This window comes from Trachypithecus francoisi, unplaced genomic scaffold (genome assembly GCF_009764315.1).
Source record: "Trachypithecus francoisi isolate TF-2019V2 unplaced genomic scaffold, Tfra_2.0 Contig01440, whole genome shotgun sequence".
Lineage (NCBI taxonomy): Eukaryota > Metazoa > Chordata > Mammalia > Primates > Cercopithecidae > Trachypithecus > Trachypithecus francoisi.
This window is the reverse complement of record NW_022681431.1, coordinates 6,267,960-6,285,695: the sequence shown is the minus strand read 5'-3', so window position 1 is coordinate 6,285,695 and position 17,736 is coordinate 6,267,960. Positions and strand designations below refer to the sequence as shown.

The 17,736-nt window shown below is 41.4% G+C and overlaps 1 protein-coding gene across 2 annotated transcripts in view; it reads left to right on the top strand.

Moving 5' to 3' along the window:
- The window catches only part of PSD3 (pleckstrin and Sec7 domain containing 3), a 565,834-nt gene that overhangs the window by 211,489 nt on the left and 336,609 nt on the right, over positions 1-17,736 (top strand). For both annotated transcript variants that reach the window (XM_033226836.1, XM_033226845.1), the window contains exons 3-4: positions 6,407-7,517; positions 11,061-11,456. In XM_033226836.1, coding sequence (XP_033082727.1) covers positions 6,407-7,517; positions 11,061-11,456 — 1,507 coding nt within the window. The remainder of the gene's footprint in view (positions 1-6,406; positions 7,518-11,060; positions 11,457-17,736) is intronic.

Here is a 17,736-nt window from a genome sequence, read left to right as displayed (position 1 = left end):
AATTTAGTCCTGACTTACAGTTCCAGAACAGTACTTTACTGAACATCATTTTATTGACCTTGGTTAGGTCATTTCGCTTCTCAGAACATTTGTCTTCCCTTGTCTATTCCAGTTCTTAGAACGGTAAACATAGACCAGGAGAAACAACTCAAATATTTAATAATAAAGCAAGCAGTCTGCCATGCAGGGCTTTGCCTCGCCCTTTCTCCCTCTTATCTGACCTCATTTTCTTTGACCGGTTGCCAAGTTGTTAGATCAGACATCACAAGCACTTGCCCACAATTGTTGCATTTGCTGCCCCTTTCTGAGGGACATTTCAATGAAAACTGCTAAAAACGGGGTGAAGGAATGATCAGATTTCTCTGAGGCCCCTTGATATCTTTTGGTCACTTCTCTTGGGGCCACTATTCAGTTGTGTTTTTTTTTCAGAGGGCAATTGAAACTGTTAAAGCAAAGTGGGCTCCCAAGTGACTAAGTTTCACTTTTCTTCCCTTTGTTGAATGGATTTCACTGTAATATGTATTGGTGCTGTTGATAAATATAGCTTCAGTGGCCACTCTGGTCACTTTTCTTAAAACACTTCGTGATGGGTTAAACATTATTGCCTTTGGAAGCTTTAAGGTGTGAGTAACATTATGCTCATTTGTTTTGTATATTTACACTGTATATACCATACAGCGAAAGTCTTTTTGACATTTAGGTATACAGAGGAGAGGACTTTTTTCAAGAGTTGGTGAGCAAGAGAAGGCTTAATTAAGGGCAGGGGATTTGGCTTAGGTCTTGAAATGTGAAAATAATCTGATTTATGTTGAAATGGGAAGAAAAAGTATGTCAGGTAGAGAAAAGAAGTTGAACAAAGGCAAAGGAGCATGTGTATATCTACTCATTCAGAATGGATGTATGCTTAAGCTTATTTCCAGTGTGTCTTAGGATTAGAAGAAATCTTTTCAGGGTATTCATGGGCTGCCCCCTCCTTCAGTTTCGAGGCAGTGGTATAACATGTGAAAAGGAGTTGAGAGAGACTAGATTAGGAAAGATGGATTGGGATTGTAAAGGAAGAAGTAAAGCTTTTATCCACAGACAACATGATCTGGTATGTAGAATCCTGAGGAATCTGTAAATATGTTATTATATGCTCCAAGTTAAGCAAGATTGTAGGATGTAAGATTCACATACAGCAACAAATTGAATTTCTGTACACGGCTAATGAATGATCTAAAGAAATTTGAAAAGCAGTATCAAAAGAAATAGAATCTTAGGGGAATACATTGAAAATCTGTACATTTAAAATTATAAAAAAAAGCATGGCTAAAAGAAATTAAAGAAGATTAAATAAATGAAAAGACAGCCCATGGTCATGGAACAAAAGATGTAATAGTAATACTATTAAGAAGCCGATACTGTATATATTAATTGCAGCCCCTATCAAAATCACAGCTGTCTGATAGAGTTGATTCTAAAAGTCATGGGAAATTCAGGGGGCCCAGAGTGACCAAAACAACCTGGAAAAGGAAGAACAAGGTTGGAGGAGACTCACACTTCCAGATTTCACTTACTGCAAAGCTACAGTAGTGAAGACAGTGTTATTCTGGCGTAAAGATAGGCATCTAGCCAGGTAGGGTGCTTCATGCCTGTAATCCCGACACTGGAAGGCTGAGGTGGGAGGGATGATCACTTGAGCCTAGGAGTTCAAGACCAGCCAGGGCAATGTCTCTTAAAAGAATGAAAAATTGTCCAGGTATGGTGGTGCACACCTATAGCTCCAGCTACTCGGAAGGCTGAGGTGGGAGGATCACTTGAGTTCAGAGGTCAAGACTGCAGTGAGCTGTGATTGCACCATCGTACTCCAGCCAGGGTGGCAGAGTGAGATCCTGTCCAAAAAAAAAAAAAAAAAAGATAGGCATCTAGCTCAATGGAATCGAGAGTCCAGAAGTCAACCTTTGCATATATATTAATATATGTATATGATTGATTTTTGACATGGGCACCAAGACTTTTCAATGGGGAAAGAATAGTCTTTTCAACAGATAGCGCTGGGAGAACTGGATATCCACATACAAAATAATGAAGTTGGATTTCTACTTCACATCATATACAAAAATTAATTCAAATTGGATGAGAGAGCTAAATGTAATAGCAAATACTGCAAAACTCTTAGAAGACAATGTAAAAGTAATCTTTGTGACCTTGGTTTAGACAATGATTTGCTACATATGATACAAAAAGCATAAGAGACCAAAGGAAAAACAGATAATTTGGATTTCAGCAAAATTAAAAACTTTGGTGCTTCAAAAGACACTATCAATTAAGTGAAAAATGACCACTCACAGAATGGGAGAGAACATTTGCAAAGTATGTATCTAATAAAGAACTTATATCCAGAATAGATAAAGAACTCCTACAACTCAGTAATAAAAAGACAAATAATTCAGCCATCAAATGGGCATGTCTCTAAAAAAGATGCACGAATGGCCAAAAAACACATGACAAAGTGCTCAACATAATTAGTCATTAGGGAAATGCAAATGAGAATCATAGTGAGATACCACTTCTAGGATGTCTGTAACAATGAACAGACAATCATAGACTCTTAGACATTGCTTGTAGGAATGTAAAATAGTGCAGTTGCTTTGGAAAATTGTTCAGCAGTTTCTTAAAATATTAGACATAGATTTACTATATGATCCAGAAATTTCACTCCTAGGTGTATACAGAAGAGAATCAAAAATATATGTAGACCAGATGCGGTGGTTCATGTCTGTAATGCCAGCACTTTAGGAGACCGAGGCAGGCGTATCCTTTGAGCCCAGGAGTTTGAGACCAGCCTGGGCAATGTGGTGGAACCCCATCTCTGCCAAAAAAAAAAAAAGAAAATTAGCTGGACATGGTGGTGCATGCCTGTGCCTGTAGTCCCAGCTACTCATGAGGCTGAGGTGGGAGAATGGCTTGAGCCCAGGAGGTCAGGGTTGAGCCGTGATCGTGCCACTGCACTCCAGCCTGGGTAACAGAGTGAGACCCTGTCTCAAAGAAAAGAAAGAAAAGAAAAAATATATTTAGACCCTGAAACTTATGTACACATTTTTTATTCATAGCAGCCAACAAGTGGAAACAGCTCCAATATCTCATCAATTGATGAATGGCCAAAGTAAAGACTGTTCGCTTGTGAGGACATTATGTGGCAATAATAAGGAATGAAGTTCTCAGCCAGGCTCAGTGGTGCATACGTGTAGTGCAGCTACTTGGGAGGCTGAAGTGGGAGGTTTGCTTGAGACCAGGAGTTTGAGACCAGCCTGGGAACCATAGAGAGACTCTGTTTCTCTTTATAGATACAAAATAATAAAAAAAAGGAAGGAAGTTCTGATACATGATACAACATGAGCACACCTGATAACCTTGTCCTAGGTGAAAGAAGTCAGACTCATAATGCCGTGTATTGTATGATTGCATTTATATCAAGTGTCCACACTAGACAATTCCACAGAGACAGAAAGTGTATTGGTAGTTACCAGGGGCTGAGAAAAGCTGAACTGGGGAGTGGCTGCTTATGGATACAGAGTTTTTTGGGGGGAGTGATAAAAATGTTCTGGAATTAGATAGTGGTGATAGTTGTACAGTTTTGTGAATATACTAAAAATGACTGAATCTTAAAAGGTGGAACCATGAAAAGACCTACTGCATTCCATACTGAAAGAAATAAAATGTCAATATTCCACCCTAGGAAGACGGCTCTTGATTGTTTTTAGCTATCATCTTTTTCAATTCATTGTTTGAAAAGTCGCTTCCTTTTCAGATGTAAGCAAGCTACAGTTTATTAGTTCTGTCTTCCGTAGAAGGTATTATAAATACTATCACAGAGAAGTGCTTGTTAGATTCCATCAATACTTGATTCGAATGTAATTTTAAAAATATATTTCAGGTGAGGCATGGTGGCTCATGTGTGTAATCCCAAGGCCAAGGCAGGAGGATCATCTGAGGCCAGGAGTTTGAAACCAGCCTGGGCAACATAGTGAGACCCCATCTCTGCAAAAAAATAAAAACGTTAGCAGGGCATGATGGTGCACACCTGTGGTCCCAGCTCCCTGAGAGGCTGGAGTGGGAGGACCACTTGAGCGGAGGAGTTTGAGTTTGCAGTGAACTATGATCGCACTACTGCACTGCAGTCTGGATGACAGAGTAAGACCCTGTCTTTAAAAAAGAATAAAACGTGTATATATTTCAAATTATTTTACAACATGGAATATGACACAACATATACTCTCAGATGTATTGCTGTTTAACACACTGGGGGATACCGTGTGTTAAATAGCGATACATCTATTATTAGTAATTGTATCAGTAATTAATAATTGTCAGTTATTAGGATAACTGATGTTTCCAAGTTACCTCATTTAGTGCATGCCTTGGAAATCAAATTTTTTTTTTTTTTGGAGATGGAGTCTCACTCTGTCATCCAGGTTGGACTACAGTGGTGCAGTCTTGGCTCACTGCAACCTCTGCCTCCCAGGTTCAAATGATTCTCATGCCTCAGCCTCCCAAGTAGCTGGGATTACAGGCAGAATCAAGTCTTTTTTCAGCCATTTCAGTGTATATATTACAGACATTTATCAAATATTTCACAAAATAGGAAGGTTGTAACTCTGCAGTAGTTTAAAAATGGTCACAATGGCCAGGCACGATGGCTCATGGCTGTAATGCCAGCACTTTGGGAGTCAGAGGCGGGTGGATCATGAGGTCAAGAGATCGAGACCATCCTGGCCAACATGATGAAACCCCATCTCTACTAAAAAAAAAAAACACACACACAAAAATTAGCTAGGTATGGTGGCATACACCTGTAGTCCCAGCTACTCTGGAGACTGGGGTAGAAGAATCGCTTGAACCCAGGAGGTAGAGGTTGCAGTGAACTGAGATCGTAACACTGCACTCCAGCCTGGAAACAGAGTGAGACTCCATCTCAATAAATAAAATAAAATAAAATAAATAAAAATGGTAACAACGAATGTCCTCTTTCATAAAGTAGAAGTGAGTACACTGTTTTTCCAGCATAGATGAGGGTTTTCATGATAAAAAGTAACCAAAACTAAGTTCAGAAGAAGACTGGATACTGGGACTGATAGGACTATAACTGCTCTCCGTAAACCCCCAATTTAAAGTTTTGGTTTGTCAGAATGTCCCCATCTTCAGTTCTCACTGGCTATCATTTTAACAAGAAAATATTATAAATTTGGTTCAATACAGTGAAGATATACTAGTTAAATGCTGTTTACTTCATATATTGTGGTTCTTCATAAGGTGCCACTAAAATTTTATGCAGGTGGTGATCTTACTAATATGTAGAATCTAAAATGTTGAACTCTTGGAAGCAGAAACTAGAATGATAGTTACCAGGGACTGGCAGGTGGTGGGATTGGGGAGGTGTTGGTCAAAGGATACAAAATTGTAGATAGATAGGAGGAATAAATTCAGGAGGTCTGTTGTAGAACATGGTGACTGTAGTTAATAACAACGTATTATAAACTTGAAAATTGCTGAAAGAGTAAGTAGGTTTCAAATGTTTTTACTACACACCAAATATTTGAGGTAAAGTACTGGTATGTTGTTAATTAGCTTGATTTAGCTACTCTACAAGTGTATGCATATATTAAATGCATACATATACACTCATGTTGTATAATATAGATATAAACTTTATATATGTAAACATACGTGTGTATATATATAAAACTATTGTCAATGGAGAAAATAAATGAAATGAGAACAATGAATTTTCTGTAGTTGGGATCCTGGAAATCTTTATCAACGCAGTAAGTGTCTCATTCCATATTGGCTTCATTCTTATTTTTCAGGGATGTTTTGAAAGCATTTTTTCCCTCCACAGAAACCCAACAGTAAAGGGGAGACTTCTGGCAGAAAAAATTACTGACTGAGTTTAAATAGATGATAAGTGTTTTGCAGAGGCTGTCTCAGAGATTGCACTGCACAGATATTGCTGGCTGGGTCATAGGGCTCTTTAGTGCTATGCCCAATGTAAATATTTTAGTTGCTGTTTTATGAGTGGTATTTGGAAGGTGGTACATATCCTTATTGTAATCCCTTTTTGCAAATGAAGCAACTGAGTTACTGAATCCTCACGCATGGGACATCAGAAGCAAAGTTAAATATGGCAGGTGTCATTAGATTGCCCTCTATGCTGAAAGTTTTGTGGTTATACTCATGTAGGCTGAGTAGAAGGGGTCACTGCAGTGTCATGAGAAGTATGTGTTACAGGGTGGTGGGAGGACAGATATAATGCAGTAATCAAGTGAATAAGTATTACTGAGTGCCTAATCTGTGTGAATATGCATTGTTACCTCCTGGGCCCTGTCTTTCTACAACAAATCATGCGTCTATTGTGTTCTTTTCACAGGTGATCATGGAGGAAGCACTTTACTCCCACCAAATGTCACAAATGAATTTCCAGAATATGGGACCATGGAGGAAGGTGGAGATGGCTTAAGGGCTTCTCTGGAGTTCGATGGTGAGACTCTGCCATGCCACCCACAAGAGCAACATGGTGTCCATGCTGCTCTTACTGGCTGCCACTCTGGGCTCGACAGTGTTACAGAAGGACCAAAAGATGTCAGAGAGGCCCCCTCTCAAAGTCACCTCAAGGAACAAAGTTTACAGCCCATTGACTCTTTGATTTCAGCTCTGAAAGCCACAGAAGCCAGAATCATTTCCGGAACATTACAGGCTACAAAGGTACTGGACCAAGATGCTGTTTCTAGTTTTTCAGTTCAGCAGGTGGAAAAAGAGCTGGACATTGCCAGTCATAAAACACAGAGAGTCAACAAACTGCTCCCTGCTGGCCAAAAAAAATCACCAGAAATACCTCTTTCAGCTGAAGTAACGACGGAGGAAAGTTTTTATTTGAGCATCCAGAAGGATCTGACCGCGCTGTTAACTGGAGATACTCAGGCAGAGCTTTCCCAGATAATGAATAATGGGAGAAAGGGGGCTCTCTGTGTGCAGGAGCCATCTTGTCCTGTGGCCTCCCTCGGGAGCTCAGCAGTGACCTGCCACTCGGCAGGCAGTGTTGGTTTCTTAAAAGAGCAGAGGTCTGCTCTTGGGAGAGAGCACCCAGGGGGATGTGATCAAAGCAGCTCCATGGGACGCCCAGGCCGGGTCAAACATGTGGAATTTCAAGGAGTGGAGGTACTGTGGACAGGAGGAGATAAGAGAGAGACCCAGCATCCTGTAGATTTTGAGACATCACTGCAAAGAACAGCCTCTCCTGAAAGCAAAGAGTTTTCCAAAGTGCCAGGCCGTCTCATCTCATCAGCTGGTTTGTGTAATTCAAGTCGTTTAACTGACAATGTTTGGGATGAGTCCTGGAAAGCTCCTTCAGAGAGGCCTGGCACTAGCTCGGGGACATTTTCCCCTGTGCGTCTTGATGAGAGTGGAGAGGATGAAGTCTTCCTAAAGGAAAACAAACAGCATCTTGAGAAGACACCTGAACCAGAGAGAGACAAGGAAAGGTGAGCTCCCAGAGTAGCTGTCTGAGATGCCTGGTACTTATCATAGAAAACCATTATCCTGTGCTTGATATGAGAACACAGTCACAGAATGTTGGGTCCTTGTTATCATAGAATATAAGAGGAGCTACTATAAGCTAGGTCCTTCTAAGCTAAGATTCCTCCTAAGCTTCTCAGATATTAAAGTGATCTCGTTATAAAGTCATCCATTAGGCATGGACCAGGGAAACAGAGTTCTGAACAGACTGTGAACACTAAACTGTGAATTCTTTTCTGACATTTTCTTAACATTTGACAGATTTCAAGTTTTCCAACATCAAGGTAACTAACATACTCCACCGTAATCTTTAAGAATATGAAAAGGTTTGGACTCTTTTGACACACCCTATGTAGCCGGTACTTCCAACCCTGGCATTTCTTCTGGGCATAACACCAGTGCCTTCAGTCCAGCCTACATACATGTATGTGCACAGAGGTTCTGGGCCCACTCAGTTTCCTTTGTTTGTTTGTTTATTTATACAGAGACAGGGTCTCGTTCTGTCGGCTGGAGTACGGTGGTGCGATTATGGCTCACTGCAGCCTTGACCTTCCAGGCTCAAGAGATCCTCCCATCTCAGCCCTCTGAGTAGCTGGGACTACAGATGTGCGCCTCCACGCCTGGCCTACTGTTGTCTTCTTTGTAGAGATGGGGTCCCACTGTGTTGCCCAGGCTGTTTCAAACTCCTGGCATGAAATGATCCTCCCACCTTGGCCTCCCTAAATGGTGGGATTACAGGCGTGAGCCACTGTGCTGGCCCCTTCCTATGTTTAGAAATGACATCTCAGGGGGTCAGAGTGGATTTTATAATTCAGTTTATCCCTGGTATTCACATGGGAATTTCTTCTTCTCACAAGTAGCATATATTTTGATTTATGGCTTTTATTATTATTTTTTAATTATACTTTAAGTTCTGGGCTACATGTGCAGGACGTGCAGGTTTGTTACATAGGTATACATGTGCTCTGGTGGTCTGCTGCACCCATCAACCCGTCATCTACATTAGGTATTTCTCCTAATGCTATCCCTGCCCTTGCCCCCGATCCCGACAGGGCCCGGTGGGTGTTGTTCTCCTCCCTGTGCCCGTATGTTCTCATTGTTTAACTCTCACTTATGAGATTTATGGCCTTTATGAGTGAAACTTGGCGTCAAGTGGTATTTTCTGGTCTTTCTCTGCATTTCTGACATCTACACTGGCTCAGACCCTGGATAAATGGCAGACATGACCCATCTTTCTCCACTCCCTTCGATCGTAGTCATGTGTTATGTACTGTACCTCTAATTGGTACCATCTTTTCTTCTGTCAGTCCTCATGACACCATGTTTTATAGTTTATACAGGAGAGCATCAGTGTCAAAGCTGAGGGTTGTTTCTTGTTTTCTTGTTCAGTGTAAGGAAATGCCTTTTCCTCTGCAGTTAACAAACCCACTGAGAGTGTTGCTCCTTTGGGATCACTGGCAGGATCCTTCCCACTCCCCTCCCCAACCCATCAGCTCTCCAGACTTCCCTCCAAAGCGGCCTTGATATGTGGCATGTGGCCCAGTGTTTATATTCCCACTGGAATATATACTTTTACTGTTGTTCAGATTAATAATTCATTCCTCTTTTCTTCCCACAAATATTTTTCGGCTGTATCCTATGTCCTGACACTGTAAGATTCTGGGCATAAAAGAATGTTCAAAATAGATGCGGCTCACGGTTACTGTCCTCATGGAATTTATGGCTGAAGATAAACATTGATCACATAAACATGCTAATAGGTATAGGATCACAAAGTGTGCTAGGTTCTGTGAAGGAAAAGAACAGAGACCTACGAGAAAGAATAATTTGGATGGAGGGGAGAGGCCAGTTCAGTTGATGGCTTGGACAAAGCTTTTCTGTGGAAATGGAAATTAAACTGAGACGTGAGGAAGGAATAAGTTTGCCAGGCAGAAAAGGGTTAGGAAGAATATTCCAGGCAGAGGGAACAGCATGTTCACAGGAGGCTGCTGAGCTCCCTGACTAGTGTGTGCTTCCTGTAGATGTGTGAAGTCAAGGCCTGTGCCAGGCTTGAAGATTTGAAACTCCACCTGTGTGGCTGGTGCCTGAAGAGCAGGGGAGGCTGGGCATGGGGGCTCGCACCTGTAATCTCAGCACTTTCGGAGGCCGAGGCGGGTGGATCACCCGAGGTCGAGAGTTCGAGACCAGCCTGGCCAACATGGTGAAACCCCGTCTCTGCTAAAAATACAAAAATTAGCCCGGCGTTATGTTACGTGCCTGTAATCCCAGCTACTTGAGAGGCTGAGGCAGGAGAGTCACTTGAACCTGGGAGGCGGAAGCTGCAGTGAACTGAGATTGTACCAATGCACCCCAGCCTGGGTGACAGAGTTAGACTGCATCTCAAAAAAAAAGAGGAGGGGAGAATGGGGTGCAGTGAGTGTGGAGAGGTGGGGAGGAGCATCGTCTTAGGAACGGTCCAGTTTATGCCAAGTGCAGTGGGAAGCCACTAAGAACATAGCATTTGGTCCATGGCTGACCTTCAGTATTTAAAAACAACAAACCAATTGCAATGTTGAATGTGGATTCCAGTAATACCTGGGAATGTGGATGACTTATGAGATGCTTAATAGATAATTCCTATTTCTATTTTATTCCTATTTGTAGGAATCTGAGGCTCAGAGAGGTTAAGTAAAGTTACTTCAAGTGATATAGCTAGTAATTGAGACAGCCAAAGTTCAGCTTCCGGTTTTTCTAACTCTTGACCTCTTGCTCTTCCTAGTTATCTATCTCCCAAGTTTTTTTACTTAGTTATCCTAATGTTCATTTTTAATATTTGAAGAACATGCTGCATATTAATTGTTCACATTTGTGTGCCGAAGTGAATGCCCCACCCTGTATATTGACTTTTGAGCTGTTTCTAATCTCTCAAGGCTTTGGTTAGCCTTGGCTTCTGTTGGCTTCTGTTAGGCTGTTCCTTGGCTATCTAATTTTGGACCTGAAATCTCTCTGCAGTGCTGCTCTGTTGTCAGCAGGGGGCAGCTCTTGGCTTCTGATGTAGTCATCTGCTTGAGAGCATTTGGCCTTATTTAAATCAGAAAGTATTAATCAACTGATGAAAGTTTGGTGTATTTTTACCGAAATTTTGCCGTATCAAGTTTACATGGTATATTTATCTGATTCTGTTATAATTAGGAATGCTGGTAGTTGCAAATAATCTGAATGTGCACGGTATAGTTGGCTAAAATGAGAATTGAATATTTTATTCATACATTCACTGGACCAGATGTATTCACACATTAGGAAACTAGTTTGAAACTTTATTAAATTATTTATAGTGCCCTAGCCACATATATGGTGAGAATTTTTCAACCTGATTATGTTTCATAGCTTCCTTCCCAAATATGTTAAGATATAAGTCAATGAATAGAAGAGTTAGATCTTCAGAATGTTGTCCTTTTTATATGATTGAAGGGGGAAAAATAAAGACATTAACCTAATCTTGGAATTCCTCACTCTTACTTACTTTCCAGGATCACTGAACAAGAGGAGCACGTTAAGGGGGAAGATGAAGACATCCTCGGGCCTGGATATACGGAGGACTCCACTGATGTGTACAGCTCCCAGTTTGAAACCATTTTGGACAACACTTCTTTATACTACAGTGCGGAGTCCCTGGAGACATTATACTCAGAGCCTGATAGCTATTTTAGCTTTGAAATGCCCCTCACTCCAATGATACAACAGCGCATTAAAGAAGGTGGTCAGTTCTTGGAGAGGACATCAAGGGGAGGACTTCAGGATATCCTGAGTGTGTCAGCAGATGGTGGAATCGTGATGGGCTATTCTAGTGGGGTCACCAATGGCCTGAATGATGCCAACGACTCCATCTACACGAAAGGCACCCCGGAGATTGCTTTCTGGGGAAGGTACTCGTCCCATTCTCATACATTTCATACTGGTGGTTTTTGTAGGATTTCTTCTTTGGGAATCTGAGTGTGGGATATGTTTTTAAATCATTTGGCCAATTTCTGTGGATATAAGCCAATGATGTGAGTAAAAGTAATTTGAGTTTTAGGGCAGGGAGGACACACCTTAGGGGTTTGTCAAATTGGCAAACTGTGATCATTTTAGTCTGTGGTATTTCCTGGATGATTATATATAAATTGGATACCAAACAAATATTTGGGGATGATGAGTGAGGTATCAGCTCCGACAATGGCAGTGACGTGGTGCTGTGAAAAGAACACTGAGAGATCGTCGCTTTAGTTTGGCACTGAGGGTGGTTGATGACTTCAAGAAGGTTATTTGATTAGTTCAGAGATTCCTTCATTGGAAACTAAAGTGGTGGACTATACAGTCAGCAAAGTCTCTTCCAGTCTTTTGGTCTGAGAGGTCCTATTCTGTCCTCCTGTTCTAGACATGTTGAAGGAAGGATCCAATTAGACAGATGCTTGAGAGAGCTGATATCTTGGTCTAGGCTGCGTATTTATTTTCTCTCTCTACTTTAGGATTTTAGTCTATCTGGGAGATAAAATGACACATTTTGTACGTTGTATGCACCTTGCCTGTCATCTGGGGATTCCACATCTATTTATGGATTACCCAGCATTTCATTTCTTCATGCTCGTCATCCTCAGGTTATCTACCTGCGACAATTTTATGAATTTTGTTTTGATACATTTGTGTGTGTATATGTGTGTGTGTGTGTGTGTGTGTGTGTATGTTTGTATGGAGCTGGTGGGGGGTGTTAAATGGTGATCAGCTATTTTAAAACTGTTTAAAGCTGTATGAAATAATACCAGTGCTTTTTGTTTAAAAAAACAAAAAGCTAGTAATACAGGTTTTCAATGCACCTCTCTTTTTGGGCAGTCTGTCCTGTGCTGAGCATTTTCTATAACCAATTTGAAGGTTAATAGTTCATTGGATGAGCAAATTCAGGATTGGCACCTTGTGACACTGTAGCGATGCATTTCCTTCTGAAAATGGATTGTGGATATCGGTTGTCTTATTGGGTCACAGTGAGAATAAAAAGAACAAGGTGTCAAAACCACAAGATTTTGGTCTGAATTACTTGGGCGAGCCACTTATTTTCTCTGAAAGTTGATTTATTTATTTACGAAATGGGGTGAACGATCCAGTGTGTTGTGAGGCCGTGAGATTTAAAGGGTTAATAGAGACTAAAGCACCTCACACAGGACATGGTACAAAGCAGAGCCTGGGTAAGTGTGTGCATATGAACTGGTTGCCTGGTTAGTCCACATCTAGACTTCCTGTATCTCTGAGATCAGAATGTCTGTCAGTGGAAGAGTCCTGGAGAGGAAGCATCCCTGAAAACAGTGTCCCTGCAAGGGGGTGCTCCTCGGCAGAGGGTGCCACCTTAGTCCTCCCCTTTCACCATCATCTCTGAGGACTGCAAATTGTGATAAAATGCTGTAGGAAAGGTTTGCAGATAATTTCATGGAAATCCCACCTCAGTTTTCTAGGGTGAGTGGAAGTTGTTTCTATTACAGACCAAACATGGTTTGGGGAACTGAAGCATTTTGGGCCGAGAGGCTTCACTGCAGAAGCCACAGGGAGTGGTTGTAAGTGAAGCCAAGAGATGAATATCAGTGAAGGAATTGGGTGAAAGGTTTGTTAAATGTACGGCTTGTGCACTTAGAACGGGAGGTTGTCATCGTTTGGGCCAGCATGGGTGCCAGTCACGAGGATGGACAGAGTTAAATAGTTGAGAGAGAGTATTGGAGTAGGTTATAGTGTTTTAGCGTCTCAGATTTAAACAGTGGTATCCTTCAGGCTGTGGTGAGATAAAGTTTCAGCTGTGTCCCTTCATTGTCAAACTAGGAGATCTTGTCTAGTAGTAAAGGACCACATTCTAGTGCTGAGTGACAAGCACCTTGGAGACATGCCAGCTCATCTCTCCCCAAGCCCGGGCACTCCTCCTGTACAATTCCTGACGGTGGTCATCCTGCCGTGCGCTGAGCACTGCCAGTGGCTTGGACAGACAAGCTTGGCGGGACCCCCCATTTTGTGTTATTTGAGGTTGGCATATGATAATAAGTAGTTATAGGTGGAGGAAGCTTTATTTTCTGATGTACGCCTCTATTCAAGGTTAAAAGGTAGGGCAAGTTTAATGATCCTAAGAAATTTTAAGAAAACTGGAAAACTCATATTTTTCTTTACTCCCTTCTGCCTTCCTTGGTGATTTGGAGAAGCTGCAACCACAAAAGAATGTGTTAGTATTGTGGGTTAGATAATTAGGACATTTTACTACTTGAATGGGCCTCAGATAGCTTTTAAAAATTTTTTTTAAAATAATATAGAATCTGTATTCCAGTTTGGTGGGATATATTACCCAAAGCCACATGGCTGTCTTGTGATAGATACTGTACTAGAATTCAAGTTGTCTGATTCCTAGGCCAGATTCATTCACTGTGCTGGGTGTTGGTTCTCTCATATTGTTATTCTTCTTTTGATCTGATTTCTCTCATGCCGTGTGTCGATAAAGCCGGAAGTCTGAGATTATCTGTTTTCAAGAAACTAAGTTCTCAATGTAGAGCTGCTTATTAGTGGTGGTGGTGGCAGTGTATGCGTTCAATTTGACGGAAAATTTACCAGGTCAATAATAAACATGTTTTCACATATTTTTAAAGCAATCAGTGAGCTGGCCTTTTAAAATTTCGACTAGGTTAAAGGTCGAAGTGCTGAGGTAAGGAAGTGGACATTGAGGTATTAAGCCTGTCCTTCAGCCAAGCACTGAGGGCCCAAGTGTTAGAATTAAAGGAAAAAAAAAATTCAATTGTATTAATATATTTACAAAAGAAAAGTGGTAAGTAAAAGCAGTGCCCATGCCTCCATTCCATCTGTGTTCACCTGCCTCTCCTGCTTCCTTGCTAGAGGTGGGGGTCTGAGCACATTGGATAAAGTGAGCTCTGAGGAAGGCACAGAAGACAAGGAATAAGACTAATGAATTCTCCCCTGATCACGCCTCCTTGATATTTGGTAGACGTGAACCAAGGAAATTAAGTATTGATTTTAATGTATAAAGTGTTAGTCGTTAGCTTGTAAAAAATATTATTACTTTAGCTAGTCTCTGAATATAATTGTGTGTCATATGTAGCCCATAGGTTTTATTTATTTAGTAAGCACATGATGTTTGGTTCTCATCATGAGCTAGGAGGAAGGAAGGAACTATTAGTGTTCTAATTTTCCAAATAAGGAAACCGAGATGCAGAGAGGCTGAGTAACTTGCTCAAGGTCACACAGATGGTAAGTGGCATACTCAGCCCTCGAACACAGGCAGTCAGCCTCCAGAGCCCGTGCTCTTACTGGACTGTGCTGAACTGGACCAAGGGATAATGATTTCATGGTAGATCTAGAACAAGACCAGATATCTTCAACAAAACAAAAATGTATTTGCTTTGGTATTACCTAGATTTCCTTTTAAATCCTTTTCTGTTTCAACATCTGTCTTTACTTTGTCATTAAAGATTATTTCATTGGCAGTATTGGACAGTAATTTTTTCTGAACACAGGATGACATTGTTCTTGGCTGAATTGCTCTTTTAGAGAAAGGTGAGAGAGGTGGGGAAAGCTGACTGGGGTGTTGTAGCACTTAGTTCTTTCCCTCAGAAATGCCTTCCAGGCTTGGGCTCAGCCATCCTTTGGTGGCCAGAGGGACGTTGTTCATCCCTGTTACTCTCTCTACTCAAGTCAAAGAAGAAAATATTCCAAATCTATAATATTCTAGTATCCAGTTGGGAAAGACTTTTTTTTTTTTTTTCAGTGCCTGTCTATTTGTCGTTAAAAGTATTAAATGCCTTTGTGACATCAAGCAGCTCACTCTGTGTAAGGTGAAAAAGCCTCTTAAAATCCTGGAATAAATCTGGACGGACTATTAGGTTGCCACAAACGTAATTAAGGTTTTTGTCATTACTTTCAATGGCAAACTGCAGTTACTTTTGCACCAACCTAATACATTCTCCCAGGTGCTCTGCCTTCCTGTTGATCAGTGAGCCACATGTCAGCCAGAAACAGCTCACCCTACGCATGGAACACAATAGTTTAATGAAGAAGCAAAGAGAAGCATCCCCTCCCTGTGTGGTCCAGCTACATGGCACTCAGGCTGACCAGGGGTCAGTGGTGCTGTGTGAAGTCCTGTCACATGGCTCCAAAATTAGAAAGGATAATTAGAGACTTACAGTTACACCCGTTTCAATGGGTTCCGTTGTGTCTGGGTGCTTCTCTCTGGCCGGCTTATCAGCGGATGACCGCAACTCCAATCAGTAAGTTCTTAAGGCACAAGTGTTGTCACTGTGACCATCAACAGAGCTGAATATTGTCCATTTCCATTGAGCTTGGGTTTGGACAGGAGAAAAAGAAATAGTAAATACAGTGACATGGCAGAAACTTGTTTTTTGGTTCCCTGAAATATATGAAGCTGGTTTTTGAGATAACCTTTGTAGTGTGATAGATCTATTTTATGTCTTAGCTTCCTAGTTTTCCTTTCAGATCTTGCTCAGGATACCAGCGGTACAGCGGAACAGGTGAATTACATCTGCGTGCAGCTGATCTGCCTGAGGGAACCACTTCAGTCTGTCTTCAGCTCACTCTGAATTTAATATTTGTGGGGACTTTTTTGCCTTGCTCTTATTTTTTTCTCTCTTTTCTCAAATGGAATGCAGTGTTTGGAAATTACTCTCTTTCTTCCTCAGTTTTTCTCTATCCATATTGTTTGTCCGCTTAGGAAGAATTCATGTGAAATAAGAAGTAGAAATTTGTTGAAATGCGATTTGAAAAATTGTTTCAGCATCCCAGTTTAAACTTGAAGCCACTTTAATATAATACATAAATATAAGAGAATAAATTAAAAATAATGTGACATTAGTGAAGCTGGTGACAGAGAACATTTTGATGTTGTGAAATTGGAGAGATCTGGCTGCCCACGGAGCTCCCAGCTTCTCTTCTGCCATTCGTGGTGGGAAGCTCTGCCGCCTCGTGACGTCATGAGCTGGTTGCTGTTGCTTCAGTAATCTCTTTAATCCTTTTCTTCCACATTTTAACTTTGTTTGGTCAAAAAAGAGGTTCTCATTTTTCTCTCTCTGGGTTCTTTCCAAAGTAGTATAATGGTGATTGATTTTTTTTTTTTTTTTTAAACCACAAAGGAGTTCCAGATCAATGATGTGGGTTAGGGGCTCTTCCAGGTCTCAGAGCCAGTTATTCCTGGTTTTGAATTGTTTCACTTTCTAGGTGTGTATTTATGAATAAATACATAAAATCCGAGACCCTTTCCAAGTGTAAAATGAAATTGACAATACCTATGTTGTAAAGGAAGGAGGAGCATATGAGATTAATCAGATGGAACAAAAATGAAGAAAAGAAAGTCACGTGGCCTAACGATGTCTGGTACACAGTAGGAGCTCATTAAATACAAATGCATACCAACGACAGTAGTAACCCAGAGAAAAGTTATCCTGCCACTTGGCCATAGACAGAAGCCCTGCACCAGACACTTCCTACGGGGCTTCCCTAGAAATTACTTTCTTTCTGTGAAGCGTAGTGCACTGTGGTAGGTGGAATAAACCTGGAGAGTTGACACAGAAGACAGGAGGCGAAGCCATCCTCTTTCTTGGCAGCTTGATCTCGGGCAGGTCTTTTCATTCGTGGAACTTCTGATTGCTCATTGGTAAGATGGAAATAGCCTTATCAACCAATTTACAGTTTTGTGGTAAGACTTTGCTAAGTTCTAGTTTGTGGATACTTATTTTAAACCTATTATGGGTTTTGTAGTAGTCTAAGAGTCTAGGGAATAATGAGAAAATAGATAAGAAACAGCCTGGAAACAGAAAAGAAAGATGCAAGGATTTGATGAATGTTTGACTCTAGGATACGTGGGGCTGAGTCAAAGTGATTGTGAGAGTTCAAGCATGGGTGACTGGCTGGAGCAAGAGACCCTCCACCGGAGTTGGGGGAAGCAGCAGGGTTGGTAGGAGGACACCTCGTGGGATCAGATACAAAGAGGTCGAATTGGAGGACAGAGAGGGTTACTTGTGTAGGGCTGGTGGGAATATGGGACTGAAGGCCACTGGAGAGACTTTGGAGTCACCCGTGTAGACGTGACACTTGCAGCTGTGGGCATGAGAAAGCTCTGAAGGGTGAGGAGTGGGCTGAGGGTGGGACTGTGAGGGGCTCACACAGGAGCCCTTAGGT